At 45.6% G+C, this 14440-nt stretch overlaps 1 protein-coding gene across 1 annotated transcript in view; it reads right to left on the bottom strand.

The window, feature by feature from the left end:
- The window catches only part of LOC147663356 (uncharacterized), a 108206-nt gene that overhangs the window by 20791 nt on the left and 72975 nt on the right, over positions 1 to 14440 (bottom strand). The window contains 1 exon segment of the mRNA XM_086950502.1: positions 1164 to 2239. Coding sequence (XP_086806628.1) covers positions 1164 to 2239 — 1076 coding nt within the window.

The following is a 14440-nucleotide window of genomic DNA, read 5'->3' as shown; positions in this document are numbered from 1 at the left end:
TGAATAGGGGTCTGTGCTGAGAGCCCTAGCTGTGAGCTAAAAGTTGTTGTGACGTGTAAGTAGTAGTTCAGTGTGTGTTTTGTAAGACGGTGTGATAGCGTTGCGGCTGTGCCCTCATGTAATGGCATGAGCAAGGTGGTAAATGAATCCTATATTCGGTTGGTACAATAGAATCAACTCGCAGTGAGAAACGCTCTGGACATTTATAAAGAAATAACACAAGGATGTGATTGGTTACCGATAATATCTCCTTACATTCTTGTACGGTGCTCGCAATCACGGTTCACAGGTGACCAGAGCTGCAATTACAGAGCCCAGGTGTAGTCCGGGAAAATGACTCATCTTAATGATGCTGCCTCACTGGGGGCACATATGACTTGGCATGCTTGCGGCAGGGTAAGAAATGACTTCTCTAAATAAGTTTAACACAGGCATACCATTATGCACTGAGTGCCTGCCTTTTGAACACTTTTAGCTGGGACTTAAACATCAGTATGCCGTACATCATGCCCTTAAATCCCGAACAATGCTAATTAGTGCATGGCCTTTTAAAATAAATTAATCCGCAAGGCACGGATCATACCCGGACAGCCACTTCAGCCTGTAAAGCCCTGCAACCTCTCTCAGAAACTAGTGCAGCAAACAGCATGCGAAGAAGAAACATGCTGCACAACTTGTGACCCTCGGCAATCCGATACACTGCAGTTTAAGAGGCACACTGCAAAGTTCTCCCCTCTTCCACGGTGGTATGTTGCTACGCCCAAGATCTGCTCTCTGTGCTCCTTCACGCAAGAGATCTTTTTTTCCACGCTGCTCACTTTTTAAAAGCAAGAGCTGCAAATGGTGCCTCAGTGATGTTTGAAGTGTATGCGCTTCGCAATGGAGTTTGCGCACTCAGGGTTATTACACTAAATGCACGCTTCCTACAGGAAACACTGGCCAATAGGAATGTATGACTATAAGGCCTCGCTAAGTTAAAACATTCCAGTAAAACTTACTTTGGGGTAACCAGGACATAAGATTGTTACAATGAAAATGGATCTAGTTTGTATTTATTGGTGTTGTAGAAACGTTAATTTTGAGTGAAGTTCCTGGCATAAACTGTGCAGTGATAGGGTTCAGTTTAGTGTGTATTATTTGGTGCCGTTGCATATGTGCCTTACCATTAAAGCTCTTCCCACACACTGTGCAGTGATAAGGCTCTTTCCTGTGTGTGCACTTTGATGCCATACTTGGCCCTTCTTTCTGAGAAAAGAGCTTGGAAGACACTTTGCAGTGATAAGGTTTCTCTCCAGTGTATTTGGTGTTACGAGACTTCACTTTTGATTTAAGCTCTTCTCGCACACAGTACAGTGAAAAGGCTTCTCTCATGTGTGTACGCTTTGATGCCGTACAAGGGATCCCTTATCAGCAAAGCACTTGGAACACACTGTGCAGTAATAAGGCCGCTCTCCGGTGTGTACGCTTTGATGCCGTACAAGGCCTCCCTTATAAGCAAAGCCCTTGGCACACACAGTACAGTGATGAGGCCTCTCTCCTGTGTGTACAATTTGATGCCGTACAAGGGTCGACTTATCAGCAAAGCGCTTGGAACACACAGTGCAGTGATAAAGCTTCTCTCCTGTGTGTGTTCTTTGATGCAGTACAAGGTTTGTCTTCTGAGAAAAGGTTTTGGAACACACAGTGCAATGATGAGGCCTCTCTCCTGTGTGGGTTCTTTGATGCCGTACAAGGGTTGACTTATGAGAAAAGCGCTTTGAACACACAGTGCAGTGATAAAGTCTCTCTCCGGTGTGTATTAGTTGGTGCTTTAGTAGATTTGCCTTTTGACTGAAGCTCTTCTCACACATGGTGCAGTGATAAGGCTTTTCTCCTGTGTGTACACTTTGATGCCGTACAAGGCTGATCTTATGAGCAAAGTGCTTGGAACACACTGTGCAGTGATAAGGCCTCTCTCCAGTGTGTGTTCTTTGATGCTGTAAAACATTTCCCTTTTGAGTGAAACACTTTTTACACTTTTCGCAGGGATATGGCCTGAGGCTGGTGTGTCCTTTTTTGTGCCTCACAAGAAGTGTCTCATTGATAAATCCTTTGTCACACACATTACAAGCAAAGCGTCTCTCCCTCATGTGCATTCTGCGCCGTTTCTTTAAGTAGATATTTTGATTAAAATTCATCTTGCCTCCGGAACCTTTATGGCTTTCTTTACCATTCATACTTTCTAGATGTGATTGTTGTTCTGCAAAATATAAAAAACATTGAATATTACATGAAGAAAATATTTCTTGAAAAAGCTGCATTGGTATAATATGGAGAAGTGAACAGTTACAATTAAGGGAAAAAATGTATGTTCTAGGAAAAAGAGTCACACTTCCCTTTGAGACACAAATGGTGGCTAGTCCTCCTACATAAAGTGCGTTGACCGAGTCCTGCAGCAGGAGCATGCTGGGAAATCAAGTGATTCACAAGGACCACTGTTCGACACAGGCTTTCTGGTTGGCAAGGGTAGGCACCTAAGCCAGGCAGAATCCACCACTGTAGTCAGGGTAAGCCAGATACACACTGATAGTTTGGCGCAGAGCAGTCAGGCTAGTTTAAAGATGCAATGTGCAGAGCATTTGTGCAACACACTAGAGCAGCAACACAGTGAGTAAACCACAAAAGGGAATCCACGCAGGATTATGTAAAAATAAATTCTATATTGTAAATCAAACAAGACCAAAATGACTTAAATCACACCGTTCGTGCAAATAATGCAGGTTTGACAGAGAAAAACACAAATTACTATGAAAACATAGGTCACATCGCACCTGCGCTCCTATTACACTTCATATGGTAACTGTAGTGAACGTGGTTGACGCGATTGCATTTAGAAACCAAACGTACAGCGCAGGAGCACCTACTAAACGCTAAACAGTAATTGACCTTGAGTCTTCCAGCAGTTCTCCTCTATGAACAGCCCTGCACCATTCTTGCGGTCATCTCCAGAGCAGAGACAATGCTGAACAAGAAATGCCCCTCACGCTCTTGCGAATTTGGAGCCCGCCGGGGCCGCTTGAATCGCGTCTCTTTGTCCAAGGGAAACCAAGCCACCCGTGAAGGAGAGTAGGGCGGCTTTACCACTCTTCTGGACCCAACCCGCCTCACAGTACCTTTGTGGGTGCAGAGTCACTGTCCTCAGGTCATCTGTAACTTGCTAACAATGTTGTCATGTCTCGGGAGTGGGACCCGACGTTGAGAGCTTTGTGCAGTATACACGTTAAAACCAGAGGGCGAGGCTGGCTGGAATGAGCCTCAAAATGCTGGCCCGCCACATGTTGCATAACAACGTGTTGTCGAAACGCCTGCCTTGAAGGCTTTGTGCAGCTCCTGTAGCTCTGCAGCCTTAGACGCTGCACTGTACCACCTCAGAGCAGCATAAGTCTTCAGGGGGCTGTTCCTCGGGTCTCAAGGCCAGAGGGGCCACACTAGTTTGTTGTTAGTGGCATCTGACGGTGGAGATATCTTTCCAGACTCCGGGGGGGAGGTTCACAATCCAATTCAGCTGCAGTGAGCACGCTGGCTCAAGGACGTGTTTGTTTCTCTGGTAATGCCTCCAAGCGAAACAACGCTGTTCTCGCTGGAGAAAAACGCTCACCACATGCTGGTTTGTAAAAGATGGAGCACTTCCTTAGAATGCACAAAGGCACTCCCCTGGTCAGGGCGCTGCACTGTAGGCCCATGCTGCACGGTTCTGTAATGCACAAAGTTTTACCTTGGTGCAGAAGGGAGCAGGAGCACTGGGGACATGCTAGACCTTCTAAAATGGGCTCACCCAGCAGAGGTTTCAGAGAAAAGAGGCCACAAGGTCTTTGATGGCCCTGAGATCTCAGGAAAACGGGAGCAAACAAACAACCCTTGGAGAGCACTTCGGGGAACAAAAGGAGGTGGCAGGCTGCAGACAGCACATACTGTTAGGTTGTAAATTGGCAGTCCCTCCTGCAGCAGCAGGTCAACACAAGGCAGTTAGTCGAAATGGGTGGTTGCTCCTGGCAGCACAGCAGTCCTCGTGGCAATGAGCGGATTGTAGAGCCAACAGTGTCTGGCTACAAGTCCCAAGCAGCGTCTAAAAACATGGGATCAGAGCTCCAGTGCATATACTCAAAAATGTATTTGATGAACGGGTGACTTCAAAGGAACCCTCAGAAGTGTGGCACAGTCCCTTGCAGCCTATTCCTGGCTCCAGACGATCATTAGGGCGTAAATCAGCCTTTTGAGTGAGGGCAGGACACAACCTATTCAAATGTAAGTGTGAATCACCTCTCTCCCAGCCCAAGAAGACTATCAGCCTGCAGATGAATGCAGATGTATCCCCTGTCACACCCTTCCCCTCCCATTGGGAAAGCTTGGTTGTCATGACTCTTCCAAACATGATAGTTGCAGGGGTTTCCTCTGTGGTCGAGTGAGGGGGTCAAACAGTAACCTCAAAGAATAGTGTTCAAAACACCTTTGAGGTCGAGCTTCCCCAATGTAGAATGCTGAACAGCTTTATTTAGAGTACTCATGAGGCGTTATACCAGAACATTGGCCTGGGGGCAAAGGGGAGTGCTTTTTTTGATTCTTTATATTGAGGTGATTTAGAACTTTTTTGAATTCTCGACTATTAACTATTAAAAGGTTGGTTGTAGTCAGATTTTAAGATTGCAGGTACAAGTCATGTCACAAAGATGCCATCTAGTTTTTGAATAACCCTGCTTGTTAGAAATAGGATCTCTGGTTGGCTAAGGCTTGCGCCAAAGCCAGGCAGAGACCACTATTCTAGTCAGGGCAAGGGAGTTACACACCAAGATAACCCCTGCTCACACAAGCAGTCAGGCTTATCCCAGAGGCAGTGTGTAAAGCGTTTGCGCAACACACACACACACACAGCAGCAACATACTAGGCACACCACAAAAAGGAACTCCACACAAGGTTATATATAAAAATAGACTTTGTATTACCAAAAACACATTAGATCATAATCACACATATACACTGTGCCAACTGGCACTGGGCAGTATTTACAGGGGATTATTTACACATGACAGGGCCACGGGCCACTGTCAGAATCAGCACTTAGTAGAAATAGTAGATGTAGCACATAGAATAACTGTAGCATAAAATAACAATTGTTAACGACCACCAGTAACCACTGGTGACAGGTAGGAACACACTACGCAATACTAATCATCCTAGGCATAGATCACGCAGGGAAACATAAACTGACTAGCATAAAATATACCAGGCATAACAACCTCCTAGTCATGAAAACACAGTTAGAGGTATAACGTAGGATGCATAAATACATTACACATAAATCACATTAGGCAATTATCATCATGAACACAGTAGGCAACCACCTTGCGCAAGATTCCCAGAGGATACTGACCCCAGGCCAACTGGCCTTCCATGGCCTTCATAGCGCGGGGATACCTTTGGGTCACCAGGCGCTGTAGAAATCGCTAAAATAAAAATAAAATAAAAAATGGGGCTCAAACGCTCTTTGACCCAAAAGTCAGGGCTGGCTGCACACGCAACCAAAAGCAACAACGCAAGAGAACAAGCCTAAACGTAGCAGCTGCCCACTACTTCCTGGGCAACTGTAGAATCACCAAGAGGGGCACGGGCATTCACTGCGTCCCCTGTAGAAGAACTGCACCATGTTGCAGCTGCCCTCTGTCACACGGGGCAGCTGGGGGAATTAGGCCAACCAACCAGCACTGCTACTACCATGCCTCTGGGCCCTCACTCTGGGGCTTCTCTGATAACTTGGCCCCTGATAGAGCCACGTTCAGGCTCTAGGAATAGCCAAATTTGCCCCGTGTTGTAGCGGCCCGCAACTGCGGCGCCGCTGTCAGCCTCCAGTCAAAAAATGGCACAACTATGCGGGTGGGCCCCGCTCGGGGAACTCTTCCACCAATATGCCCCCACCAGTTGGAGCGCCCTGGCTCTGCAATTGGGAGATGCCCCCCTCCTGGGGGCAGTAGTAAAGTGCAGCTATGGTCCCTTCCCAGCCCTCCCTCACCGGGATTTAGCTGGACTCCTCTGGCTGCTCCTTGGCCTCCGGCGCGGGGAAAGTCCTTCCCTGGGGACCCTCAAAGCTCTGGTTGGGTCCCTCCTCTTGGGACTCCTCTACTCCTTCCAGCACCACTGAGCCACCGTGAGCGCCTCCACTCACCGGGCTGTGGTAGAAACTCCCTTCACTGCGGGGGCGGGGGCTCACACAAAGGCGGGGTAGGCTTCCGATTTGACCCAGGCTCCCCGGAGCAACGTATCGTCCTTGTTTCCCCTGGGTCAGCACCGCGGAGCTCTCCTCAGCTCATGGGAGCCCCGCTCAACGTAGGCAGGCTTTCGGGAGTCCTTTCAGGCCCCGCCCTCAAGCAGGCAGTCCCGAGCAGTCCCGCCTGACTTCCTGTTGGCCGCCGCAGCCCTGGGCAGCGGTGGGGATTTCCAGGCAGCGATGCGGGGTGGGCACCCGCTTGGAAGATATCAGTAATTGCGGGTAGGCTCCCGCTTTCTCTATGCACAACGTCCCTGGCGGGGTGGGCACCCGCTAGGGGTTTTAAATTCTCGGCAAAGTCTCTAGCGGGAAGGGCACCCGCTAGGGATAAAATAAATGGCAAATATGCAGGGGAATGTCATACGGTACAGCTTCGCGTGGCAGGCCCTCAGCCAGGGCATAAGTCCAGCGCTCTGCCCAGAAATGAATACAGCTCTTCTCCTTCTGTAGAAAGTAAAGCGCTCACAGGTGCTGTAGAACAAAGTCCCAGGAAAGTCTTTCAGCTTGAAAGGGGGGCAAAGGCTGGGGCCAAGGGCCAGCTCACAGGGCTCTCCAGCAGGGAGGCAGTCCCCAGTGGCGGTACCTCCTGGCACCCAGCAGCAGCAGGCCCCCCTCCAGTTAGGAACAGCAGAGAGAACATTTTACATGGGGCCACAGCCCCTTTTTATACACTACTTCCCTTTGTCTAAAGCTGTAGGGCAAGGGGAGAACCAGTTACAACTGGTTCTGGAGCACTTTTTATTGCTCAGCCCTCTCCCTATTCACAGGACAGGCTAGGGACATCAGACGCACCACAGGGGGCGGAGCCAGCATGGTGGAGGGCAGGCATAGCCCTATTCAGGTCCCAGGTGCAACTCCTCCCTCCCATCTACATGCAGATCTCCCTATTCACCACCGGTCAGACCCATCCTGGCTCCTGGAGCCAAGCACACCAGCCAGCTCCTGTCAATCACAAGACAGACAGTCAATTCACATTCACTGCACACAGACATGCCAACTTCTAGAAGTGGCACTTCTCCACTAGACACAATAAATCTGTGCACACCATTGCACAGCATTTAATCTCACGAGTTTGTACATACCAAAATCACCCCTGCACTCCTCTCACATCAGGAACTACCATAGACACACATATCCCCCATGCATTCCTATGGGAGGGCAGGCAAATCTCACCACACGCACTCAAGATTGCACACGCACTTTACATTGGGACGCAATGTTAAAGTGTGCAGAAGCCAAAAACAACTAACATCAGGTCACATTTAAAAGCAAAAAGTTTAGGGGTGAACTTGCCAGAAGTGCCAAGTCCAACACTGCTCATGTGTAGCGGATGAAAGTTCTTCTACCAATGCAAAATGGGAGTATTGATCAACAATAACTAGAAGATAATGTCCATTATCCAGAGGGCCATATAAAATCAATAGCAATTCTCTCCCAAGCATGATGGGGCAATTCTGACACAATCAAAGGTTGCTGACTAACTTGAGATGAAAGACAGTTGCATATGTGACAAGTCTTCAATTATTTTTTGACCCTTTCGTCAAGATACGGAAACCAGACTCGATCACGGAGAGCTCTCTTAGTGGCAACTATTCCTCGATCTCCTTCTTGGGCAAATTCAACTACTTGTTGTCAGAGACTTTGGTGAATAACAATCTGTGTACCTTACAGAATGAGGCCTTCCTGCGCTACTGAAAGTTCATTTCTTACATTTCTGAACTCCATATACTCGCTGTCATTAGTGAGAGGTTTAGAATACTGGTTCCACAACTTTTAATCTTGACATGCCACTACCTTGGCTCGTGGCAGTGGCAATTCGCTCTAAAGACATGGCAGTTGGTGTACTCGATTTCACAATAAATTGGATGTGATCCTCCACTGTCTTACATGGGGTACCAGGGCATAATCAGCCAGTTTCTGATCTTTCCCTGGACGATGAAGAATCGTTTAGTTGTAATTCTTGTGACCTCAAACCCCAGTGCTCAATTCTAGGAGGAATTTTTGCTCTGGGATTGCCAAATACCATCAACAGTGCTTGGTGATCAGCCACTAATGTGAAGGGCTTTCCATACACAAACACATGGAAATAATTCACAATGCCAAACCAGTGCCAAGCCTTCTTTCTCAGGGTGCGAGTATGCACGTTCAGTTTGTGACTGGTTCTTATTGGCATGTACCACGATATGTCTCCAGGCATTTGGCGGTCCGTTGTGCTGTGCAAGGATTGCGCTTAACCCTACAGGGCTAGCATCAACTACAACCTCTGTACGGAGTTTGGGATCAAAGTCGGGTGTTTCAATGGCGCTCTCAATGGTTTGCTTGATTTTTTGGACGCACTGTTGGCCTTCTGCAAGTTCCTGAAAACCCATCTCTTCAAGGCATCGCTCTAACATTGCTGTTCCTCTGCGCTCGGCCCATAAGCGCTAGGAGGCCTCAGGGTAGCTTTGCGCTATATAAACTTAAATGCATTCATTCATTAATTCTTCTCACACTCATGTGACCAATGAAAAGACACATACTTTTTGGTTAGTTCTCGTGCAATGACCATAGCAAAGTCTTGTATGTATCTAGAACAGTAATGGACCGTTCCAAGAATTAATCGTAAAACGCAATGGAGTTGCTATTTTATGTCACAAAGCTCTCTCTCTTTCTATGATTGCTCAAGAGTCAGATACTGAAGGCCGATGGACTTACGTTAAACTCTCCATTAAGAATGTTCCAATTTCTCTTCTAAATGTTTATGCCCCTACCACTGGAGATCCCACTTTTTGGCATTCATTTTCCCAGCACGTCACCAGATTCATTGATGATAATTTCATTTTAGCGGGAGACTGCAATCAGCCCTTAGATCCCTTCTTAGACAGAAACTCCAAAGCACATTTCATTCCTAACAAACCTCACAAATTTTTCTCCCAAACCATTTCCCAACATAAACTCACTGATGCTTGGCGTCTTTGTAACCCAAGTCTCCAAGAATTTACCTTCTACTCCCCATGTCATCACTCCCAATCTCGAATCGATTACATTTTTGTTACCCACAATATTGCCCAGACTCTCTCTTACGCAGAAATAGGTCCAATCTTACTTTCTGACCATGCCCCTACATTAGTTCAATTGGACCTTTTGCCCAAATCAACAGGCCCGAAACGCTGGCGTTTTAACAATTCTCTTCTCCTGGACCCCAAATTTACTACCGCCTTCACCTCCTTCTCCCATGAATTCTTTGCCCTAAACGATAACTCTCCTGTTCCCAAACACACTATTTGGGATGCTTTTAAAGCGGCAGCGAGGGACTTTATCATTGGCTTTGTTGCTAAAAAACGTAGAGCTGCTCGAGAAGCTACTAGAACCATCCTCCTAGACATTAAGAAATTGGAGCATTCTTATTTTACCTCCCGCTCACAGCAAACTCTAACCGCCCTTATCAACGCTAAGATGAAATTTAACAAAAAATCCACAGATGATGCATCATTGTATTTATTAAAGTCTAGTGCCAAGTTTTATGGGGGCAAAAACAAAGCTGGCAAAATCCTGGCTAATTATCTGAAGGTGAAGCACAACAAACTAAACATTGAATCTATCTACGATACTGACTTGAACCTTAAACACACAGACGCAGACATTCTCACTACATTCTCCACTTTCTATGAGACCTTATATTCTTCTGAAACTCACCCATCTTCCCACTCACTGGACACATTTTTTTCCACTATACAAAAACCATCACATTTTCCACTTGACCTTTCTCAATTGGAACGCGATATATCCCAACAAGAATTACTTAAAGCACTTCAAACACTCCAAAAAGACAAAGCCCCTGGGCCTGACGGCTTCACTTTAGAATTCTTTCTCCACTTCTCAAAGCTTCTTATACCCAGACTCCACTCTCTTATTGGCACTTTCCTCTCCTTGGGTTCTTCCTCGGGCTCCTTCTCAGACGCCCATATCTGCCTCATACCCAAGGAGGGGAAGGATCCTCAATATTGCAAAAATTACAGGCCGATTTCTCTGGTCAATATTGATTACAAAATTTTCGCAAAATCTCTTGCAGTACGACTCGACCTTCTCCTCCCAGACTTATTGGGTGAAGAACAGTCCGGCTTTGTCAAAGGCCGATTTATCACTGACAACACCAGACTCCTATTTAACATTCTCTCTAAATCCCGCCCTTCACCTCACCCTCTTGCGGCCATTGCTTTGGACGCTGAAAAGGCGTTTGATAGGGTTGAGTGGACTTACTTGTTTCATACCCTCCAATGGTTTGGTTTTGGTCCTCTTTTCATATCTTTAATTTCACTGCTTTACTCTAACCCACGCGCAGCGGTTTGCGCCAATGGTCAAATCTCTTCATTTTTTGATTTAAAAAGAGGCGTTCGTCAAGGATGTCCCTTATCCCCCTTTCTTTTTAACTTGGCTTTAGAACCCTTCCACTCCAAGCTTCGCCAAAACCCCTCCATCCATGGGTACCAATTATCGGATTCCCACATCAAATTAGCTGCTTATGCGGATGACATTCTGTTATTTGTTTCCAACCCCTCTCTCTCCATTCCTGCTTTTCTTACCGAAGTCCATACTTACTCCCAAATCTCTGGTTATAAACTTAATAATGACAAATGCGAGATCCTCCCTTTAACCAAATTTACCTTTAAACCAGATTTTGCCGCCTCCAACTTCACATGGAAACCTTCCCATATCAAGTACCTTGGAATGCATGTTGCCCCCACCATCCCGGATACCGTTTCCCTGTGTATGTCCAAATGTGTTCAAAAATTGACAGATCTCACGTCCAAATGGCATCACCTTTACCTCTCCTGGTGGGGTCGCCTAGACACTATAAAAATGATGCTATCCCCTATTGTTTTATACACGCTCTCTAATATTCCGGTCCCCATCCCATCCAAATTTTTCAAACAGATTAACTCCATTCTAGTCTCCTTTCTCTGGAACAAAAAGAAACCACGAATGTCCTTGGCGCGCTTGATTCGCCCTAAATCAGAGGGTGGGGTTAACTTCCCTGATTTCCCAGCCTATCACAAGGCATTGCAATTGAGACAAGCCTCTTTTTGGCTCCAAGATCCTGATACCCCATGTCCATTATGGGCCAAACTCGAACGCCTTCTTCTATCTCCCTTCTCTTTTTCCGAATACCTTTCCTTCTCTCGCAAACCCGCATCTGTTTCTACTCCGATTCATAAGTTTACCACAAAAATACTCCTCTCTTCCTCTCATCCACCCCCCACCACTATTGACGATTTCCTATCCTCCCCCATATGGCATAACACTTCCTTGCTCATCCGGGACAGACCCTTTTTCTGGAAATCTTGGCATACTCGAGGTCTGCAATGGATTTCCCAACTTTTCTCTAACTCCTCTTTTTTATCTTTTCATGAACTTCGCATCCTTTATGACTTACCCGCCTCCTCTGCACGTCAATATCAATCCCTTAAAAACACGGTTTTATTGAAATACGGTCTCCTCACTCAACCCAACCCTTCTTCTCCCCCATCCACTCTCACCTCCTCACTCCACTTCTTCTTACGCACTGCACCAAGAGCTACCGCTATTTATAAATACCTTCACGCCAGTGAGACTCCAAGACCTAAATCCAAAGTCGAGGAGTCCTGGGAGCATGATTTGTCTGTCTCTTGGTCAGTTCCCTTCTGGGACAAAATCTGGACCAAACTCCGCAAATCTTCAAGGGCAGCAACACTCACTCAGACTTTATTTTTTATTTATAACAGACTCCTCTTCACACCTTTTGACCTGCACAAACGCTTTCCTAATACTCCTCACACATGCTGGTCTTGCTCATCTCCACAAGCTGATTTACTCCACATGTTATTTTTATGTACTCACGTTCGTAGTTTTTGGTTGCAGGTTTGGGCTCAAATTAATGTGATTTTTAACACTTCTATCCCTTTCTCCCACACACATATTTTTATGGGTAGCCTTTCCCCTTGCTGGGATGCTGTTGACTTGAAACCCCAAATTGTTGACCTTTTACTTGCTGCTGCTTTCCAACAATTAACAGTTAACTGGAAGGATTTCTCCAAAATTTCTTTCAAAGCATGGTGGTTTAATGTATGTCATAACCACAGGCTTGATACCACTCATGTTTTCCCGGCATGTCTGGCTGTCAAACGCATGGACTTATGGACTCCAGTTACACTTTATTTGGACTCTTGCAGTAAACGTTTGTTTCATCCTCTACCTCCACAACAAGAGGTTCCCAAACCCCCTTAATCGCCCGATACATTCCATTTCTCCTTCAATATATTATTTTCTCAAATTTTCTCAATGTTTTTATGATTGCCATATTTTATGTTCATGTATTTTTCCTATATCTCTTCTTCATTTTTCAATTTGCACCCAGATTTCTTTTTTATTGCTTAAGAGTCTTTAACTTTGTATCCCATTGTATTCTGTTTTGACACCTGATTTTCTCTTTTTATTACTACCAAATAAAATTCTTTTGAACTTAAAAAGAATTAATCGTAAGATAGAAATGCCTTGTGGGGGATTTGCAGTAGACAATGCTTGTACTCTAGATGGATCAAGTTTCATACCCCATCACAAAAGACATGGCTGAAGAAATTCAAGCTTTTCTTGTGGAATTCACATTTGTCAGCATTCAGAGTTAAGGCTGCATCATTCAGCAAACGACATACTTGCATGAGAGTTTTGTAATGCTCTTTCTGTGCAGCCCCACGATACCAATATATCACTACAGTTAAATGCATTTACTACAGGCTATATGATAAGTCAAATGACGTCTTGGAAAAGTTCTGCAGCAGAGGATAAACCAAAACTCAATCGCTTGTAGCAAAACAAACCAATATGCATAGAAAAGGTTGCAACGTATCTGGATTTTTCTTCAAGTTCCAATTGGTAAGTTCCTTTATTGAGGTTGTGTCGAGAGAAGAACTCTGCGCCATTCAATTGAGTTATTATATCAGCAATGTGCGGACTGTGAGGTTTCTCTCGCTCAGGTGCCTTGTAGGCCTGACACATGTCAACACTTATGTCTACAGGTCCTTCAATGTCTCTTTTAGCGCACAGTTAGAATGGGAGAAAGCCAATGTGTCGGACCAATGGAGCGTTCAATGATGTCATGTATAAGTAAAAAATGAAGTTCCTTTTCAACAGCTTTTGCAAGAGAAATACAACTCATCTGTGTCTTTGATTGCAATTCTCATTTATGTGTAACTGTTACATTCTCTGTATTTACATTTGCATTTGTGCTTAGTTCTACTATCCTTTCCATGCTTCATTCCATAGAATGTTAGAGTGTTGCCTGGTTGCACTTGTTGCCGGGCGATAGTTTGAAGGTTAATTTGGAGAGAGGCGTTGGAGTTGGATGTACCTGCCTGCGCTCTCTGGTCTGCTGTGTAGCTTCTCCACAATAAACTTGAAGTTAACTCTACTGAGTCTGCTAGTCAAATACTACACTAACTTTCCTTGTTTGACTTGTCCCGACCCATGAAATAATGAAGGAAATTGACTTACAATTTCACGATGAGCATTTATATTGTGGTTCACCCATATGGACTTGGCTCTTCAAAGGGTATCCTTCAGGATCACAACAGTGTTCTTCTTGTTCTATCTGGTGGTGGTGACTTAACAGCTGCATTTTTAATCCCTATGTCATTGTAACAATTGTGTAAGATACTTTCTATATCCTCTTGCAGCCTTGAAAAAGTCTCTATGACGAAACACGTGACGGCTGCCTGTCTGTAATGGATTTTACGTCTCAGACACAAGAAAGGTGAATAATTGTGGAAACAATAAATCACAACAAACATCTCTGATCTTGCAGTACTTCTTTACGGGCGTTAAGGCATGGCCATTGCACTTCGCTGAGTGCTTCAAGTATTCCTCTGATCATTTGGAAGCGAGGTGTTGGCAGGATAGGCCTCTTTGACTTAACGAGGGGGAGCAGCTGTCACTTATCACAGTTGCATATCACAAAGGCTCTGCATGAGCACTCTCACAAAGGAGTTATCACCGGTCTTTTGTGACACCACACAAGCTGGACCCAGGGCAAGGAGGAAGCGGATGCCTGACACGTCAAGGCGGTGGAAGCCTCAAGAAACTCCTACTAGTGGGCGCCAGGTATAAATATTGGACTCCAGACACAAAAG

The sequence above is a fragment of the Lissotriton vulgaris genome, unplaced genomic scaffold (genome assembly GCF_964263255.1).
Source record: "Lissotriton vulgaris unplaced genomic scaffold, aLisVul1.2 SCAFFOLD_300, whole genome shotgun sequence".
NCBI lineage: Eukaryota > Metazoa > Chordata > Amphibia > Caudata > Salamandridae > Lissotriton > Lissotriton vulgaris.
The sequence above is the reverse complement of the archived record's forward strand: the minus strand, read 5'-3'. Positions and strand labels throughout refer to the sequence as shown.